At 37.9% G+C, this 19785-nt stretch overlaps 1 protein-coding gene across 5 annotated transcripts in view; it reads left to right on the forward strand.

The window, feature by feature from the left end:
- Positions 1 to 18879, forward strand: part of PPM1B (protein phosphatase, Mg2+/Mn2+ dependent 1B) — a 136272-nt gene extending 117393 nt beyond the window's left edge. For 2 of the 5 annotated variants that reach the window (XM_029593335.1, XM_029593333.1), the window contains 2 exons: positions 13067 to 13124; positions 15327 to 15781. In XM_029593335.1, the coding sequence (XP_029449195.1) occupies positions 13067 to 13124; positions 15327 to 15605 (337 nt within the window). In that variant the 3' untranslated portion in view covers positions 15606 to 15781. Of the gene's footprint in view, positions 1 to 13066; positions 13125 to 15326; positions 15782 to 17022 lie in introns of those variants that run through there. The other 3 variants (XM_029593334.1, XM_029593336.1, XM_029593337.1) reach the window with 3 other exon arrangements.
- The last annotated feature ends 906 nt before the right edge of the window (positions 18880 to 19785 follow it).

Here is a 19785-nt window from a genome sequence, read left to right on the forward strand (position 1 = left end):
CAATGTTTATGATAACATGTGACATGAATTGTACTAAACTCCAGAGAAACACCTGAATCCCTACACAACCACATTCCTATGCAAACTAACTACTTCCTGAAGCATAAGGGACTTTTCTAATCTGTCATGCCAAAGGAAACCATATGATACTTGTTTTCAACCAGCTCATTGTACTGTTGAATTCAATTGATACTTGTAATTGTTCTGTGGTTAACCAACCATGCTGCTTATCTAGTTAACTAGACTTTTGTAGAACACCATACTCCACAACACCCACCTGCAGGTCACACCCTCGTACTGCTCTTACAGTACTACCTGTGACCCATTAGGTTTATAGGTGAAATATAAGAATTTAAAAAATGCATTTTAAGTGTATTACACTTAAATTACAGCATATTACAAAAAATTCACAATATACCATTAAAAATTACAATAACACTAGCATAAAATTCCCCATTAATTATTCCGTACTGCTGTGAAAAAATGCTTCTGCAAAATAAAAAGCCTTCTACTTTTTCTGAAATAGCTTATAGTCAACAATTCACCCTAAATCATCAGGAATACTATTCCAAAGGGAAGGATTCACGACTGAGAAGGCTCACTTATGCATCTCCTGTAGACGAGCCCTCTTCACAGAAGGTACAACCAAGAGATCCATATTGGTCAAATATGAAGCCTGTTCTCCAAGTGTACTCTGACCTGGTAGGCTCACAATGAAGTGAAACTGAAGACAAAAATGAACCCAACACAGGTATTTCAGCAATAAAGTTGCCTGCCTCAGAGGAATATCTTCAAAATGATTTACTTAAAAGGAAACTCTTGCATCTATATTAATGAGATGAAATGCTTCCTTATTAAAAAAAAAAAAAAAAAAAAAAGTTTCTCGGAAAACTGAGCATAAAAAGACCTTTTATTTAGAAAATGGCAGATTTTTGAGCCAAAATATCCGATAGATGGCGATCTGTTATAGAATAACTCAGTTTCAAACCACAGAAATGGAGAAAAATACATCCATAATATTGATCTCTGGGTTGATGTATTGTTTGATCTGCAGGACTTTGTTTCTGCCCTTTTTGATAGCTTTGCTGGGATTTTTTTCTGGCATATGAATATTTATTTTTTAGGGGGATTTGTTTGGGGTGAAAGTCCTCATTTACTGAATAGAATGCTTTGTAACTGATATCTTCTAATGGAATTGCTGTACAGTTGTGTTCAGCTACCACGAATTGGCTGGCTTTGGATCTCGTAATGCTGTTTCACTCTGTCACGTTTTCCTTTATGGGTGACATCTTGGTAACACTTATTCCATGTCTACTAACATTTTGTACTATGGCATCACGCAGTTGTAACCTGGATACAATGGGCATAAGGTCTTGGTATTTTGACCGTTCTCTCAGTTTAGAAATCTGCTTATATTGCTTGAGTAATTTTGTAAACAGTCACTTAATTCTTCTGACATATTTATACATAGTTAATAGCTAATCCATTCTGAACATTTTTTTCATTAGCATGCTTGTTTCCATGTCTACGTGCATTTAAGTAAACATTTTTTTTATATGGTGGCTTTAACTAATTTTTTTTTAAGAGTTCACACTGTATAAATACAGAGCATAAAATTACTTTTGAATTAGAACTGGTTACTTTATGACCATTTAAGAATGGCAATAGGCAAACCATAGAAGAAGGCTTGTTTGACTTTTTAATTCTTTGGGGGTTTTTTCCCATGCTCTCCGGCCACCCCCCCCCTTCCCCCCAAAAAAAAATGATTGTAGGCTTGTCAGCATGTGACTGTGAATTTTAAGCCTTGGAAGAAGAGATTTTTAACTTACCACTAATTTTCCATGAAACCTGGATTTCTGATCGTTTATTCCTCCCCTTTTTTTTTTTTTTTTTTTTTTTTTTTTTTTTTTTTTTTGGGCCTATTTTGCAAAGGAAATGAAGGCTTATGAGATCTGTGTCTGAGTCTCCCAAAAAACCTTTTTGTTGATTCCATAGCAAAATTTTGGGCTATGAGGATTTGGATAGGGGAGTATATGTGGCTTTTCATTTTTTTCTCAGCATCCATGCATGTGAATGCACCATGAACACTTATGCATCTTGAAAACCAGTCTTTTAGTTCTGGATAAAACTTCTTAGTTTTTGTATATGGTGATAATGTTATTGCCTCAATATACAGTTATTTAATTTCATTTTTTTTTATTTAATTCACTTTGTGTCGGGATAACTTCTAAACAAAATAGCTTATATACTTTATATATAAGCTTGTTGACATTTATTTATTTTATTTATTTAGGATTTTTATATACCGACCTTCTCAATACAAGTATCAAATCAGGTCAGTTTCCAAAGAACAAAACTGTCGCGGTTAAGGCGTTACAATAAACAGAGTTTCTGAACATAGGAACATCAATAAATAAATATTACATAGACAACAGTAACTCGTCAAAATAACATGGATAAATATAGGGAATAGCTAAATAGGGGTAGTGTAACTTGGGATATACAGTTAATGGAAAAATGTGTATATGGGCGCAAACATGAGTAGTGCAAGAGCTCGAACTAATGCATCAACAGAAGAGTGTTTTCAATACAGGTGGGCTGTCCAGATCATGGGCAGTTGCGGAGCTTATGGTGGACTATTTTGCTCTTTGACCGGTGTCAGAATGAAACCATTTCACATTTGATTCTTCTGTTTCTTTTTATAAACAATAAATATGCTTTTGGTATGCACAATAGTTAAACTTTGAGGTAGTGAACTGAGTTGAACATTTGACATGTATTGAAAGTGTGCTTTTTTATTTGATTTCTCTGTAATTTACTCATCTGAAACTGCATAATTTTCATTCTGCTCGTTCCCATTATGAAGTTGAGATATAGCTCAAATACCAATATTGGTGGTGATCAAATTTTGTACCCCATTGCTGACTATATCTTAAGTATTGTAATTGTAAAGAGTGGTTGGATTTTGTTTGGATGAAATATGCCATAATTGCAAATTGGTGGTAATTTTGGTATTTTATTGGTTTTATACTAAAGGGAGACATTTGTCTACCGTTTCAAATACAAAAAATTAGTTTTCTTTACACCTTGGTGCTATCTTTCATGGAAAGGAAGAGAAGTACTATGAATAGTACATTATCTCTTTAGTTTCCTTCTACTCATAAGGGGTTGGTTTACAGCTTGCTGCCAGAAATATATCTAGAAAAAGAATTGTCACTTGCCATTTATCTACTAAAATTTTGGGCATAGGATTTACATCTCTTATAATAGGACTATGTAATATTTCTTGAGCCTCTTACATTAGAAATTTTTTTTTTTTTAACTACAATAAAATCAAAAGGTAAAAAATTTACCAGGTTTGCAGAATGTGAACTTGAAGATGAGCTTATAAGTTAAGATATGATGGGGATGGTGCACCTTGCTACAAAAGTCACCACACAGATTTGCTACGAGGATTTTGAGGCAAGCGCAGCATGTTGATATGTTTTAAAGGGCAAGGTACATGGTAACACCAAGAAACCAGTTCCCATGATAACTTAAGCTCTTCTAAAGTATACATTCTTCCATTGTAAAAACATTAAGTGAATTTTAAAAAAAATATATATTTAGTATATGAAGTTCATCTTAAAGAAAGGGTGATTAATAAGTGCTTCAGGAATTGATTATATATTCTGATCAATCAAAATTTTGATAAGCAATTATTGCAGTGTGGTGATTAGGAACAAATTTTTTTATGCAGATGACAAGATCTGTAATGATGGGAGGAGGCAGAATGAGGAGTGATCTAAGAAATTGAGTATCCAAGAATGGCAGCTAACCTTTAGTCATGCATTTGGAGAGAAGAAAATAGAGTAATACACAAAGCAGAAGAGACATTGCAGTGATCACACCGATTTCAAAATAGTACAATAAGGTGGTCAGAGCTAGAAGATAAAACTAGGATTCCTTGGGAAAGGCATAACCAGTAGAAAAAGTAATAATGTCTCTGTACATGTTACTGGTGATATCTCATCTAAAGTATTGTCTGATTCTGGAGGCCTTACGCTTTGAAAGGACATAGACAGACTGGAGGCAGTCCAGAAAAGGGTCACCAAAATAGACTGGATCCAGAGTTGATAGCCAGTCCTAGTCTTTATTTCAGAAGACCTCCTTGTGGGAGGGAGGTTGAGGTTTTTTTGTAAACTGTTGGCCTATTGTAACCTATCACAGCTGGGTCCTCCAGATCATTAACATTGGCTACAAACTACATCTATTAGAAATCCCTTCAAATTGCTCACCCAAAAGCACTAGTGCTCACTCTAAACCAGAAATTAGGAGTAGAATGAGGGTTATGATATATTTCATCAGGAGGAAATTCGGTGGGGGGGGGGGGGGGAACGACAACAGAATGTCAATCTTCCACACAGAAAGAGTATGGATAACTGGAAAGCTGTCCCAGACTGGGTTGTTGGGGGCTAAAAGTAAAAGACTTTCAAAAAATGAAAGGATGATAGAAGTATGAGCTTGTGACACCACAGGCCATAGGGGTAAACTTCATGGAGTGGTGATTATGACCATAACAGCAGTTTTATAACTGCATTGGGCTACTAAGAAGGCTGAGGTGACCGGCACTGAGTGACAATTGTTGAAATCTTTATTATGGATATTTTGAACAATAGCCTTGCTTTTTTTGGTGGCTGTATGAATTGTTACAAGCTTGTTGCTAACACATGAAAGCGGACTTGGATGTTTAAGTGTTTTGTCTTGTAAGAATCAAAGATGAATATAAGGCCTGAAGTGGCCTACCAGTGGAGGTGGTGGAAGCCAGTACTTTAACAGATTCTGGGTATGCTTCCTATGATAGAGGATACTAATAGAAAAAAGGCTGAAGTCATAGGTAAGGAGGACCATGGAAAGGATGTTGGGTTGCCTTTGGGTGTTGCATACATAACTAAAAGGGCAAATAATCTCAACTGGACAGACTGGATAGGCTATTTTGATCTTTTCTGTTGGTTACTATGTTATATAAGATTAGAAATCACCTCCTTCTTCTTTCAGGTCAGAATAGTCTTACTGGAGGGTAAGGTAAGAGGTGAGTGATATTTTTTCCAAGAATTTGCTGGTTCCCAAAAACACTGGAGGATTTTTTCCCATCTTATACATAAGGGTCTTGGACAAATCCAAGAAAAAGGAGACATTCAAAATTAACTATGTGCTTTGTAATTATTCTCCCCACCCCCTGCAGTAATTCCTTCTCTTCCAGATTCTTTGAGGTAGATCTAAACACCATTGCTCCTAGAACCCATTTTTATGATATGATGTTTGTGTTCCCTGGTTATAAACAAAACACAATATAAGGATTTTTCCTCCAAAGAAAAAAAAATTTTTCCTTTTACTTTTGTCTTTCCACTTCTTGTTGACCGCTTTTAGATAGAAAATCCTAAGTTTTATGATTTTGAATTGCTTATCTGTAACCGGTGTTCTCTGAAGATAGTTCAGTAATCATACAAACCCCCTTCCTCTCCCTTCAAAGTTGATCGCTCCTCAGAACTATTGTATGGATCTAATGGAAGCTGTAGAACCATTGCAGCACAAGAACTGCACATGTGCAAGGAAAGGCTTTTCTCTTTCCAGAAAATTCTGGAAAAGATTTTGTGTGAACATATATAACTCACTTGTGACTAATCTGCTGTCTTCACAAAGTACCATTTACAGATAATTTTAAGAACATAAGAAAATGCCATGCTGGGTCAGACCAAGGGTCCACCAAGCCCAGAATCCTGTTTCCAACAGAGGCCGAACCTGGCAATTACCCGAACACTAAGAAGATCCCATGCTACTGATGCAATTAATAGCAGTGGCTATTCCCTAACTAAACTTGATTAATAGACGTTAATGGACTTCTCCTCCAAAAACTTATCCAAACCCTTTTCAAACCCAGCTACACTAGCTGCCTTAACCATATCCTCTGGCAACAAATTCCAGAGCTTAATTGTGCGTTGAGTGAAAGAATTTTCTCCGATTTTGTTTTCAATGAGTTACTTGCTAACTTTATGGAGTGCCCCTAGTCCTATTATCTGAGAGTAAATAACAGATTCTGATTTACCCGTTCAAGTCCTTTCATGATTTTGTAGAACTTTATCATATCCCCCCTCAACAGTCTCTTCTCCAAGCTGAATAGTCCTACCCTCTTTAACCTTTCCTCATAGGGGAGCCGTTCCATGCCTTTAATCATTTTGGTTGCCCTTCTCTGTACCTTCTTCAGTACAACTATATCTTTTTTTTTTTTTTGGACATGGCGACCAGAATTGCACACAGTATTCAAGGTGCAGTCTAACCATTGAGCGATAAAACGAAGTATGTCATAATGCCTTTGTATTTGCTATTCCCTTCCTAATAATTGTTAACATTGTTTGCTTTTTTGACCGCCGCAGCATACTGAGCCGACATTTTCAATGTAATATCAACTATGATGCCCAGATCTTTTTCCTGGATGTTAACTCTTAAAATGGAACCTAACATCATGTGGCTACAGCACGGGTTATTTTTCCTTATATCACCTTGCGCTAGTCCACATCAAAGCTGATACATATAGGGAAAAATAACCCGTGCTATAGCTACACGATGTTAGGTTCCATTTTAGGAGTTACCATGGGAGAGGCCAATGTGCATTTAGATGTGGGCTCTGGTTCTGCTCTCCTGCCACAAGCACCAGGGGAAAAGGCAGGGGTGAGGGGCCTTTGGCATAAGTTCAAATTGGAGACCCTTTCAAGTAAACTTTTGGAATTGGATCCTCCCTCCACCCCCCCTTTTGAAGGGCCCACGGGAATCAGGCTGCGGCCCCGGATGATGTCAAACCCTTCAGTGTATTTAAGCTCAGGCCTCGCTCCATAGTGTTGACTTTGCAACAGGTCTCCTCACTACTCGAGTACTCGCTGCTAGAGAATCCTCTCTACTCCTTGCTCCAGACCTTCGTTGTTCCTGTCTTCCTTGTTACTGACCCTACGGATATTGACTTCGGTTTGCCTGACTACGCTATTGCCTATCTCCAGACCCAGACCTCCACTACGCCTGACTACGCTATTGACGTCTCTATGATCAGAACTCAGCATTGCTTGCCACAACCTCCGCTTTGCCGCTGGCCCTGATCCAAGCCTGTCATTGATGCCTCTCTTAGCCTACTCCCTGGGCATGGACTTATTAGGCTTTGGCCTACCTTTGCTCGAGCGCCCCCAGCTGATCTCCGTCCCATTGGTGCCCAAGTTCCAGTACCGTACCCAGTCCAGGGTAGGACTACGCCACCTATCGTCTGCTGTCTCTGGGCTGAACCAACCTCTCTTGCTAACCAACCTCGAGGCCCACCTAAATCCTGCCGACCCCGGCACCCAAAGGCTCAACCCGTGGGGAACGAGGGCTGGTATAGGTGAAGCTCCAGCAGCCTCTGCCTCCAACCCAATCAACCTGCCGATGGTGGGGACCCGTAGGTCCTCACCTATGGGTTGCGTCAATGCCACCTTGGCCCAAGGGTCCACCTCCGCAACAGGGGGGAGAGTCTAGGATCAGAGAACATGTCTTCCCTTCTGGATTTCCTCCTATCCCACCTTTCTCTAGGCCTCCCCTCACCTGTATGATGTCGATGGACCTTTGCCCCCAATGCTGCTTTAAAAAAAACCAAAAAAAAAAACCAGTACTCCATTGCCATTTTCAGCTTTACTGATAACCTCCACTCGCTTTGTCAGTTATCTGAGCTGATGTGCATGCTGACAGGCCTGACTGCAGCCCACCCCCTGCATAGGTTTCCTTCATAATAGGAAGAGGTTGGACTGTATGCCAATTCAGGCACTTGCTTTGTCTATCAGTGCCATTGAGATGGCTATGGATACCAGCTTTACTTAGCAGCTCTGGGGTAGAAGACCGTTGGGCCCATGCTTGGCCTGGGACAGGAACTGGGGTCCCAAGGGAGGGGAGGGGGGGGGTCGGCATGTTTTATTTTTATTTTTTTATTTTTTTTGTAAGGGGCATTTGCCACCTCATATCAATGCATATGGACAATTACTTGTAATTTAAGGAATGAATGGTTTCTTTGGATTCTCATGAAGATATTGCCATATTTCAGGAGAAATCCACATATTTTCAGAAGGTATGGGGCAAATTTTTAAAGCTTTTAAGAAAGGTTAATGTTTCCTTGGCTGTTATGGAGGTACGTGTCTCCAATTAGCTAATCAGTGTTACAGGTTTTCTCCTGAAGGTTGGTTGGATGAGTGGGGAGGTGTGGCAGGGGCTGGTTTGAGAGGGGTTTGAAAAATGGAAAGGAGAAGTGTTGTATCTGTCAAAAATCAAAACTTAGGAGTGGAAGAGTAGCCTAGTGGTTAGATCAGAGGGCTACGAACCAGGAGACCAGGGTTTGAGTCCCACTGTCGCTCCTTGTGACCTTGGGCAAGTCACTTTACCCTCCATTGCCTCAGGTACAAACTTAGTGAGCCCTCTGGGGTCAGGGAAATACCTACAGTACCTGAATGTAATCCACTTTGAAGTGCTGAAAAAAAAAAAGCGTGAAAAGCGGAATATAAATTTTAAAATAATAAATGTTTCTCCAATAAATATACTTTTTGTAATCAATATTTATGTAAAACTTTACTGGAATGCTATTGTGATGAAGAAATGAAATCTGGAGCAATATTTGACTTGCCACATGAAAAACGTAAAAGCGCAGGAATTAGTCAGACCTTAACATCTCAGCAATAGGTTTTTAAGAGACACACTAAGTCAAAAATGAAAATGCATTTTTTAATATGGTGCATGTACTTGCAAAGAACAAAAAGCCATTGGAAAGGAAGGTTAAGGAAGTTATGCTAATGCAGTGATGGCTAACCTATGACACGCCGAGACGTTTTTGCTGACACGCGCAGCGTTTCATGGACTATTGGAAATTTTTTTTTTTTTTTTTTTATCGGCTGTGCCGAGCCTTTAAAATTAGGTTTTTAGTATGCCCCCCCCCCCCCCAATGCCCCCTGGCGCAGGGAGGCTCATTCAGTGCAGCGATAGGCAGGTCCGTGGTGAGGCTCACGTCACCCGAAGAAACAGATCGCATTTAAACGCGCTGATGCTCCTCCTCCTTCCTGTCTGTGCAGCCCCAGAAGTAAACGTTGCCGGAGCCGCGTGGGCAGGAAGGAGGTGAAGCATCAGCGCGTGCAGAAGAGGAGCAGCACTTGTGCTTACGGGCCGCTGCGAATTCCAAGTCGCAGCGGCCCGAGAAGAGGAAGAGGCCTAGTAGCAGGGTCACCGCGGCCCGAGAAGATCAGGGCCGCTGCAGGGCCCATCCTGCGCGACCCGCGAAGAGGAGGCCCAGAGGTGAGAGAGAGGCTGAGGGTCTGTAGAGAGTGTGTGTGTGTGTGTGTGTGTATGAGATGAGTTGAGAGATTGTGTTTGAGAGTGAGGACCTGAATGTTTGCAGCGACAGCATGTGCTTGAGCAAGACAGCATGTGGGAGAGAGAGAGAGCCTGTGTGTGAGTCAGACAGCATGTGCCAGTGAGAGACTGTGTATGAATGATTGTATGAGAGAGCATGTGACAGTGAGAGCCTGTGTGTGTGAGAGAAATGCATGTGAGAATGAGAACCTGACTGTGTGTGTGAGGGAAGAAGATGGAGAGAAAAGAAACAGAAAAAAAGACAATATAAAAGGAATTGGCAAAAATAAATAAGAAAGGGAAGGTGGGGAAAAAAAAAGCCTGTGACCAACCAATTAGAAAACTAAGATCAGACAGCAAAGGCAAAAAAAAAATATAGATTACTTTTTAGTGATTGGCACATGTAATCTTTGGGAATGTGCAAGAATAGCACTTTCTCTACGGATCTCACAATGTACGAGATCAGCATGGAGAAAGTAGAAGCCCACAGGGCCTGCACAGAGGAGGCAGCAGAATGGACTTCTGTGTCAGTAGCGGCAATTGGCACCTCCCCAATAGCCATGCGGCAGCAGCAGTGACAGTGGCAGCAGAGGAATGAGAGAGGTTCCAAGGTTGCTGGCAAAAGAGAGGGGGATCTGCCTTTAGTGTGTGCAGGTTGTATGAATGGGAGTCTGCCTGGGGGTGTATGTGTGTGAATGCATGGGTGCCTGCCTGGGGGTCTGTGTGTGTGAGAATGAATGTGTGCATGCCTGGGGGATGGGGAGGGAGTGGTGTGAAAATGAATGGGAGCCAATAAAAGAAACATACTGACAGATGAAGTTTGTAACTCTTGCTTGGGCTTGAAGTGTACGAAATACCAACCTTCAATTGAAGATTTAGTCAATGAAATTCAGCAACAAAAAAGTCACTAAGCAGGTAAGGTAAAGAATTATTTGTTTTTGCTTTATTAATAAATACAGTACATATATTAAAATTATAACTTTGTTATTAATTAGAGCTACAAATATCACAATTATGGATTTTTCTAGAAGTGACACACCACCCGAGTTATGCTCGAGTTTTTTATGAATTTTGACACACTGAGCTCAAAAGGTTGGCCATCACTGTGCTAATGGCTTCTGAAACTTAAATACAATTTGGAAACTATAACCACCATAAAAGATGTTCAGCTTTCTGAAAACCCCAAAACACAGGAATGGCAGCAATATCAAGAAAAATGCCATCTGCATACTAAAACATAATTTGATGCATTGCAAATTTTTCAGCCTACAAGGTGATGAGTCATGATTTTGGCTCTGTTTTTTGTCAGGCCAGTTTTCAAAGTCTGCTGTGTGAAGATTTACTAGCAGTTGGGCCACTGACTAGAAAAATCCATGAGAAGAATATCGAACCTTTATGCAATGACTTTGCACCCCTCTGCAAAATTGTCAATAACTGTTCCTGTGGTGGCTTCGTTGCTATATGCAAGAAAGATACGCTTCCCCCCACAAACTTCCCTGATTTTATTAGCTATTACTGAACCATCTATCTGCAGGCTCTGTGTGAAAAAAATGTTCAGTTTCAAACATCATAAAGATGTGCTTGTGATGATTCTTAATTTGAGCCAGAGAACTGGAACATAGGCTGTAAAGAAAAGATGCCTGCCTGAACTGCATGTCAGTATGCTAACCTTATTTTGAATGGCAGTAGCTTTTTGCTCAGCAAGATGGTAATTTTCAAATGATACGAGTGCCCACTGATACGGCTATTTTATTATATATATATATATATATATATATATATATATATATATATATATATATATATATACGCACATAGTCATATTTTATAAAATAGTATAGATGTGCGTATGTGTGCACCCTATTTTGCAGCTAGGTGTGCACAGCCGGGTCTGAGACACGTAAGTGGGGGAATTTTATAACTGGGTTGCATCGATGCTATGAGCAGTTTCACCAGTTCGTCCACCAATTCGTCCAGTATAGAGCTAGATCCTCCAAACCCTGTGATTTAATAGCCTGTAGGCGCCCCCCCCCCCCCCCACTTACCCCAGACCGTGTTAAACCCACTCAGAAATAGCTGGGTGTGTTTTTGTTTTTTGTTTTTTAACACCTCCTCCATAGCAGAAGTAAAGTTACGTGGCACTGGACCTGAGCATGCACCCAGACAAATAAGTTTTTGCGTGCACATCTTGTTAGCCCCACCCTGGAATACCCATGCTATGCCCAAACCACACCCCTTTTTGAATCTTATTGAGACATTTTGTGTATCGGGAGATGAGTGCGCGTGTAGGTGACTTTTAAAATCCGGCATCATGCACATGTCCTATACGCATGCATATCTCCCGTTTTTGGTGCGGGCCTGGCTTTTAAAATTCACCTCCAAGGGAAAAATATATTGGAGCATTTCTTGGAATTTCTCTCAGCATAGCGCATCTTACGTTCTTACATGTGTATATTGTGAGGCCAATATTGAATAGGCTGTTTGGTGGACAAATGATCCAGCTAAAATTAGCCAGATAACTTGTTTTGTATAAATGACCCACTGAATATACTTTATCCAACTACATGTGGCTGGCTAACTTTAAAACCTAACTGGCTATGTTTCAGATAACATTCTGCTTACCTGGATATCTTTTAAAGATAGCCCTGATGATCTGAAAAACAAACAAACAAAAAAAAAAATACCAGTGGGCCCACATCTGAAAGTATTCCTTCCCCGATATTAAATATAAATTGCTCTGTCAGGCCCAGTGCCCCAAACATTATCGGCCCCTTTTCCCGTTGTCCTGGAAAAATGTTCTTTGATACCCCCCCCCCCCCCCCCGCCTCCTGCAGGCTCAAATGAGTTTGGACCCATCCCACCCCTCCAAGGCCCAATAGACATCCCTGCAGGAAGTGAGGGTCTTCACTGTCCGCTCCCTCGCAGCATCTGGTAGGTTCTCCTATCTTTTAAGGATATATGGGTAAGCAGAACGTTAACCCGGCCACAGAAGGCTGGATAACATTAGGCCAGCTCTGCAGCAGACCTAAAGTTATCCAGCTAATGTAGCCAGACATACCTGATATTCGGCTATGTTAACTGGATAACCGGGTAACTCAACCCCTCCCTGGAACACTCCTGGAGCTCATCTTTTTCTTTTCTTTTTTTTTTTTCTGGCTATTTTATAGCTTGATAACTATAATTTAGCCAGATAAATGGCTGATTTGCCAAATTTGACATTTGAGTTATCTGTCTAAATGGCTTTTGAATATGCACCTCACATTGTATAAGATCTAATTCCTTCTAAATCTTTGGGACTACAATTTTGAGTGGTGGATATTTGAACTTTCTCAGATAGTAAAAGTGGTAAAAATAGGATAAGATCTGTGTTGGATGTCAGTTACTGCTTACGTTTTTATAGTTCATTTCCTGGTTTGGTACGTAGATTTGTGGATCACCATGATATAAATTTTATAAATAAACCTATAAGCGGACAGTCTTTCATGATGTACCTTAATTTCCTCATATCTCTGGGCTGGTTTCTATTCCCAGGTGTTCCAATGTAATTCTCACTTTTTAATTTGCTGTAAGCTTGTTCATTATGGTAAGTTAGGGGATGCAAAATACTTGAAGACATACCTTAATTTATTTATATGGAAAAATTGAATTTGTTGCCTAAAGGATGTGTGTTAATTTTTAGGCGCAACATTATTGAAGCAGTTTATAGTAGACTGAATCCACATAGAGAGAATGATGGGGTAAGTGGTTTTTTTTTGTTTTTATGCTATATGTATATATTTTTTTAAATTAAAATCTTTTGCTTAATTGACAGTTGAGTTGTGCAACTGAAAATGCTCATTAGTGTGTGCTGATTAGTCTGCATAAAATTAATGACTTTGTTCGTTCATAGTTTAATTCTCAAGTATTAGTTTAGCATTCCTTAAAAGAAAGTTCACTTGTAAATATAGTAGGATAAAAAGTATGTTAAAGCAAAAGTACTACAATATATGTACGTATTAAAGTCATTAAGACTTTCATTTCCAAGAAAAAAAATAAGTGAACATCTGAAATTTTTTAAAAGTGACTCCATGTTCATACCCACAGTTAGGGATCTAAGTAAAGACACTAACCGTTGGATATATGCAAGTACGGTAATACGAAATTTAATAGAAATAACCCAGTGATTCTAGAAGCTGTCATGGCCATATCCATAATCCTTCAACACACCCGAAATCTTGGAGAAGTTCAGTCCCGACCAAGGAAGGTTTCTCAACATCCCTCTACTCTAAAGATGAGCAGGTCTCCAGGAATATAGTACTAGCTACCCACAAGAGAAGAGATTTCAAATTAGATTACTTTCTCCTAAATGTCAAAGCTTTGTTCTTGATATCATATCCAGCACTGTCACCTAACCATTTACTGAAGCACTGACACTTGTCTGGTAAGATTCGCAGAGTGCCAGAGCATTGGCTGAAAGAGAGCAACGTTTCTCTGGAGGAGGGTCTCATGTTTCAGAGAAATGAACTATAAATACAGAATTATTTATGTGAATAGCACCATATATTGCTGTACATTTGCAGTATTGCCAATTGTGCCTTTTCAATACTAAAATGTAAAATCCTTTAGTTCATAAATATCCATACTTAATCTTTAATTCATATGTATTCTACAGTATAGATTTAAAATTTGTACTAATACAAAGTTCTAAAGGTAAAGATAAATGTAACGTTTGTTACTGTCTGCTAGACCCAGTGTTGCATGACTTTTATGGATGCTACTGTTTAGTGTTTTGTTGAATCATGGCTTATCCTAGGTCCCATGCCTGAGAAGACTGCTGTTTGTATAGATTTTAGATTTACCTAACCTAACTCAAAGAAAAATGAGTATGCATAGTTGAGAAATCATTACTCTATTTAATGATTTACAATTTTCATTTTTTTTAAATTATGGCAAACTAACCATACTGACCACACCACTTTCAGCAGGTGTGGAAACTGAATAAGACATGCATGCCTAGACATGTAATTTGTGGAACAGAGTAGAAACAAATTGGTTAGATAATGTGGACAAGTTTCTATTATCATGGCTTGTGCTGTATTCTGGAGAAAAAAGTTCTAAAAATACATTGAGCACTTCAGTTGGTTAAAATTTGCAGTTTTAGTTGCTTACTAAAGTTTGTATATGTTTTATATCCAAGCAAACTTATTAATGTATTTATATTAGTATGTATGTGTGTGTTTGTTGTATGCACATACAACAAACCACTTCCCTGGCTCTGTGAAGAACTGCCTGCAATGATGTACGAGTTAAAATACATAACACAAGCACACAACTATAAATACATTGCAATCAATCCATAATATGCAAAACATAGGCAAACTAAAATTCAGTAATAAATATAGTAATTTATAGTTTAAACAAGTTTAGAAAATCATTGATAAAATACATGCAGTTTGATCTGTTTTAAAGTTAGGCATTTGACTCTTCAGAATATTGAATGTCAATCAGTTTAGATAAATAGCAGTTTTCTTATACAAGAACTTAATTTCTTATTAATCTTTTGCCAGTGAATATAGCAAGACAAGATCCACCAGTTTTAGTTCAACTGTTCATGAAAAACATCTTCTATTGCATATTTTTTTTGAAACCTCAGTCTTTGCATGTGATAGCTCATATAGCTTCTGGAAACAGACTTTGATTTCTGGGAAGGCTTCTAAGTATGTTGGGTTAAAATATAAAAATAGTATAGAAATATTTTAGAATATATGCTAAGGTTAAAGGAAACAAATTTGAGTTTGAAAAATATTCTGCATTTAACAACCTTATGGGGATAGCTGTGCCATTCTTATACAAGGTAACCTTTTCTAGCAGATATTTTCTCACCATGTTTCTATAATTAACTTTTGTAAGCGTATCTTGGCCTGTCTACTGACGCTAGAGTCTTGAATCTTAATAAAAAGGACCCTCGTGGAACAGATGGAAGTGGAAAACGGGGAAAATTGACGGAAGCTCTCAGACAATTGAGAATTAATCATAGGGGAAACTATCACCACCTTCTGGAGGAGATGCTGACTAGTTACAGGCTAGCTAAAATGCAGGGCGAAGAATGCAATGCTGGGCAAGATGAAGCTTCTACTGCAGTCCCAGTGGCAGGCAACCATACTGACTCGGAGCATCTTCTTGCCGAATCAGAGAGTTCTAATGAAGATCAGGGACAAACGAATGGCAAGCATAAATGAATGTTTTTGGTTTTTTTTTGCTGACTTGATCTGGATTTGCTATTTTGATTATATCCAAACTTTATTTAATTTATTTTTTTTATATTTTTTTTTAGAAATTGTAGTAATTGGCCTGCCAATTTCGATCTATATTCACTTATAAATTCTTACAAAAAATAATGCACACTGGTGCTTCTTCAGTATTTTTTTTTTTTTTCGGTTTTGTAATTTAATTTGAGTTGATTTCTGTTTTAGATAGAGCCTGTAGCACACACAAAATGTCAACTTTATTTGAGATTACCAATTAAGGATGTTTTTAATATATTAGTAAATGTCAATTATAGAAGGTTTCATCAAAATGTATATGGACTCTTCTCAAAGCCTTTTTTTTTTTTCACAGCATGACAGTCATGTTAGTATTTTATGCCTTGTGCAATGTTTGATAACCTTAATTGGCAAATACCTGTAAGGGCATTTGTTCTTATTGGATTGGGTTGTCATTTTGACACATTTACTTTATCATTTTACAGAATATTGTATCCATCTTCTATACTTTGCACCGTATGTGGTTTGCATATATAAATAAAAAAATTTAAATTGATTTTTTTTTGTGGAGTTATTGAAGTGCGTAAATTCAAATCAACAGCAAATATCATAAAATATACTTCACTGCTTTACTTTTAGCATAGCAGATATGTTAAATTTTCATTACAACAAATCAGCTTTGGTCCTGCTCAAGTCAACTGCCAAGGAAATGGTACAGTAATAGTGTAAATAGTTTTTCCAGCTACTTAGATTTTTTTTTAAATATAACAAATATGAAAAGCTGTCTATCCAAATCAAATTAAATGGCAGAAAAAAAGTCATGAAACAAAATTGTATTCACTCTATATTTAGTATTCTATGCAGTCATAGATTTTCATATCCATATATTCAGAGGAATAAAATTCATATAGTTATCTAAAAACACAAACTGGTAGACTAGTTTTTGTATGTTGCACATTTCAATACATATAGATGCAATTAGAATAAAGGGAAAACCCCTTCTGAATCTGTTTTCAAAGAATGTTGAAAAATTAGCTTGCAGAACTTCTAATCTTTAAAATTGTGTAAATATTCTGAAAGTTGTCTGAAATACCGTGTCCTTGCTTAAGAATGAATGCTGCAGTGTTCTTCAAAATTCAGTATGTCTTGTAGCACAAGACCACAAAAATCTAAGATGAAATAGAGAATTCTTGGTAAATCAAGGTTAGCAGCCTTAAGACTTGCTGTTTGCAGCTATGGCCTCTGTTGCTGATTTACGTGTCCTTGCAGGAGTGTTTGTAAATTTTAATTGGCGTATATGTACAACTTTTGTTAATGTCCCCTTTAATCTGAAGGGAATTGCTATGTATTTGAAAATTTAAAAGTATATTTTTCCTTTTTTCCCCCTCTGTAGGGTGTTGGAGATCTAGAAGACCCATGGTAGCCTTACAAATCTACTAAAATGTTTTTCATTCAGAAAAATGGAAAAACTTAAATTGATTTTCTTCAGTACAAGGGAAAGATTTTGGTGGCTCTACAGCATTTTATGGAATGGGCAAAAGTTTCCATCATTTGTTCATTTTTGTTTTCTGATATTGCCACTCTTAGCATTGCCTATCCTACAGTATTTTTACCAGTCTCAGACTTGCTGGTTACATCTGTATCATGCTTTAGGGTTTGGGGGGGGGTTTTGTTTTTAAAAAAAAAATGAAAGAATGATGTTACAGGCAGACAAGTGTACCTGAGGTGCATGGTTACTGTAGTTGTAATCTGAAGATACATTATGATTTTTAACAAAACTCACAAAAGCATGTAAGAGTACAAATAATTGTATGGGACATGACGTATTTTTACTGTACCACATTGGGAGGGTTTTGGCAGTTTTGTGGTTTGGAGCCAGTTAAAAGTAGGCAATATGCTGTATGGTGTGTATTTGTGGGGGCAGTGGGAATTTGGTTTCAGGTTCACTTGTGTTATCAGACTGTTCAGTTCCTCTACAGTGTCCGAATTTTGATGTGTTGCCTACTGCTTGCTGGAAGATAAGTATGTTTGGCAAGAACAAAACAAAATTTAAGGTATAAAACCCAAATGAACTTTCCGCATGATGTACAATACATCCTTCAACTCTTGCAAGACGGAATCTTTTCATACTGAACTGATAAACTTGTGGTTAGTTGTAATTTGCTTCTGACATCTCACTGCTGCAGATTTTAAAAAATGGTGAAAATTTGCCTTTATTATAATGTAAATTGTGATTTTGTTCTATATGTGGTTTTCTACAGTTTGATTCCTTTCAGCTTAAGATGCAGGCATAAGTCTTGTGTAATATGGGTATAATTTTAAATTGCATTATTTTCAGACCTCAAATGATCATTTTGAGATGACTATAAATACAGTTAAAATCTGTTTTAAATCTTTGAAAATATTAGCTTTTCAGGGGTTCAAAGACCTTTCGTTTTATAAGCAATGGGTATGGTACTGAGTGGCTGTCAGGTAAAGGTACTTGAAGATTCTTAGTTTAATTCTATTTTTGCAATAACCTTTGATTATTTTTCTGAAACCTTTGAGTTGTGCATGTATTGACTTCAGTTTATTCTGACAATGAAGAAAAGTAAAGTATTTATCTAAAAAGCTATTGGAGGAGAAATGATGAATGTATCAATCTGTAAATTATTTACATGCTGTGGATGCCTTGTAAACATTTTCCTAACTTTTAAAATTGTATTTCAACAAGGATCTTTCCCTTGTGTGTCGTTTTAAGCTGATGACAGTCATCTACTGGTTTGTGTAAAGTGGAATTAATTTTTTTTTGTAGCTTTTTTTTTTTTTTTTCCCCCCAACTGATAAATCTGTAAAACCATATATTTTATGTACTGGTACCTAAGCCAGCTTTTCCAATCATTTGTTTCATTGTATATTTGGCTTTTGGTATTTTGTTTGGTCTGAGGATCATTGCCACAATATATTTTATTTATTCATTAGATTTTAGCCTTGTAAGTTAAAGTGTTCTCAGTGAGGAGGTTAACAGGTATTAGTCCCGTTGTTGGTTTTGGGGGATTGTTTAAAGTTAGGGAATGAAGAATGCAAAATGGTTTGTTCAGACTGTCGCCTCCGGTTGAACCCTGTACTGATATTACCTTCCCAGTACGATATTGTGATGTTTCATACAATACAGTGAACATAACCAACTTGTTATCTTCAATAAAAGATTGATTAAAAAAAAAAAAAGTAAGGTTTGAATCCTTTTTATGTAGGCCAAAAGCACTATTCTGTTAGGATACATTTTAATCGACAGTGCTCCAAAAATATTAATTCTCAAAATCAGTAGCAAAGGCCACGAAAACGTTTAGATTCATGATGGCTGTAGAAGTAAAGGTCGTCAAACTGGTTATAGGTGGTCTTTTTTTTTTTTTTTTTTTTAATTTTATTATTGGCCTAACTCAATATATATTATAACTGAATCATTAAAAAAATAAATAAATAAAATAAAGGGGGTGCTATTGCCCCAAGAAAATTGCATCCTCACTCAGAATTCCTGGGGGAAAACTATTATAGTACAAGACAAGGAGAACAATGGAGCAGGTCCCACTCATAACATACAGCCTGGAGCTAGAAAACCTATGACTGAAGAATTTATTGAAATATTTCTTGCTTTTCAAGTTCTAGCCTTGCAGCAACCACCTAACCTAAAACAAAAACCAAGTAAGCTTCAAATGAGCCCTATTAGAAAAAAAATGACACACAGCCCTGAAAGATTCCACTTTAATCCTGGTGCGTGGGCGCACATGTCATTTTACGTCCAGAGATGTAGCCATTTTATAACACGTGCACATGGTATAAAATAGGCTGAACGCACATGTGTGCACACAATTTTATATGGGCGCATACATGTGCACAAGTGCTGCCTCTACTGTATAAGTGAGGGGACTTTAATAGAAACGTTCACTGCCGCAATTACCAGTCAAACCACTGCATTCCCAGTTCATCCAGGTAAGGGATAGGACTTCCTAACCCCTATTTAAAAAACCTTCTTCTTTCCCTCTTAACCGCGACCCTTAAAACCCTCCTGACATGCCTATATTTATTGTTTTAGGACTTCCACGCCATCCATAGCAGAAATAAGTTTACACGGTAGGGGATCCCGGCGCTCGCTTGTGTGCGTTTTTATGTGCTGGCT

The sequence above is a fragment of the Rhinatrema bivittatum genome, chromosome 3 (genome assembly GCF_901001135.1).
Source record: "Rhinatrema bivittatum chromosome 3, aRhiBiv1.1, whole genome shotgun sequence".
Taxonomy (NCBI): domain Eukaryota; kingdom Metazoa; phylum Chordata; class Amphibia; order Gymnophiona; family Rhinatrematidae; genus Rhinatrema; species Rhinatrema bivittatum.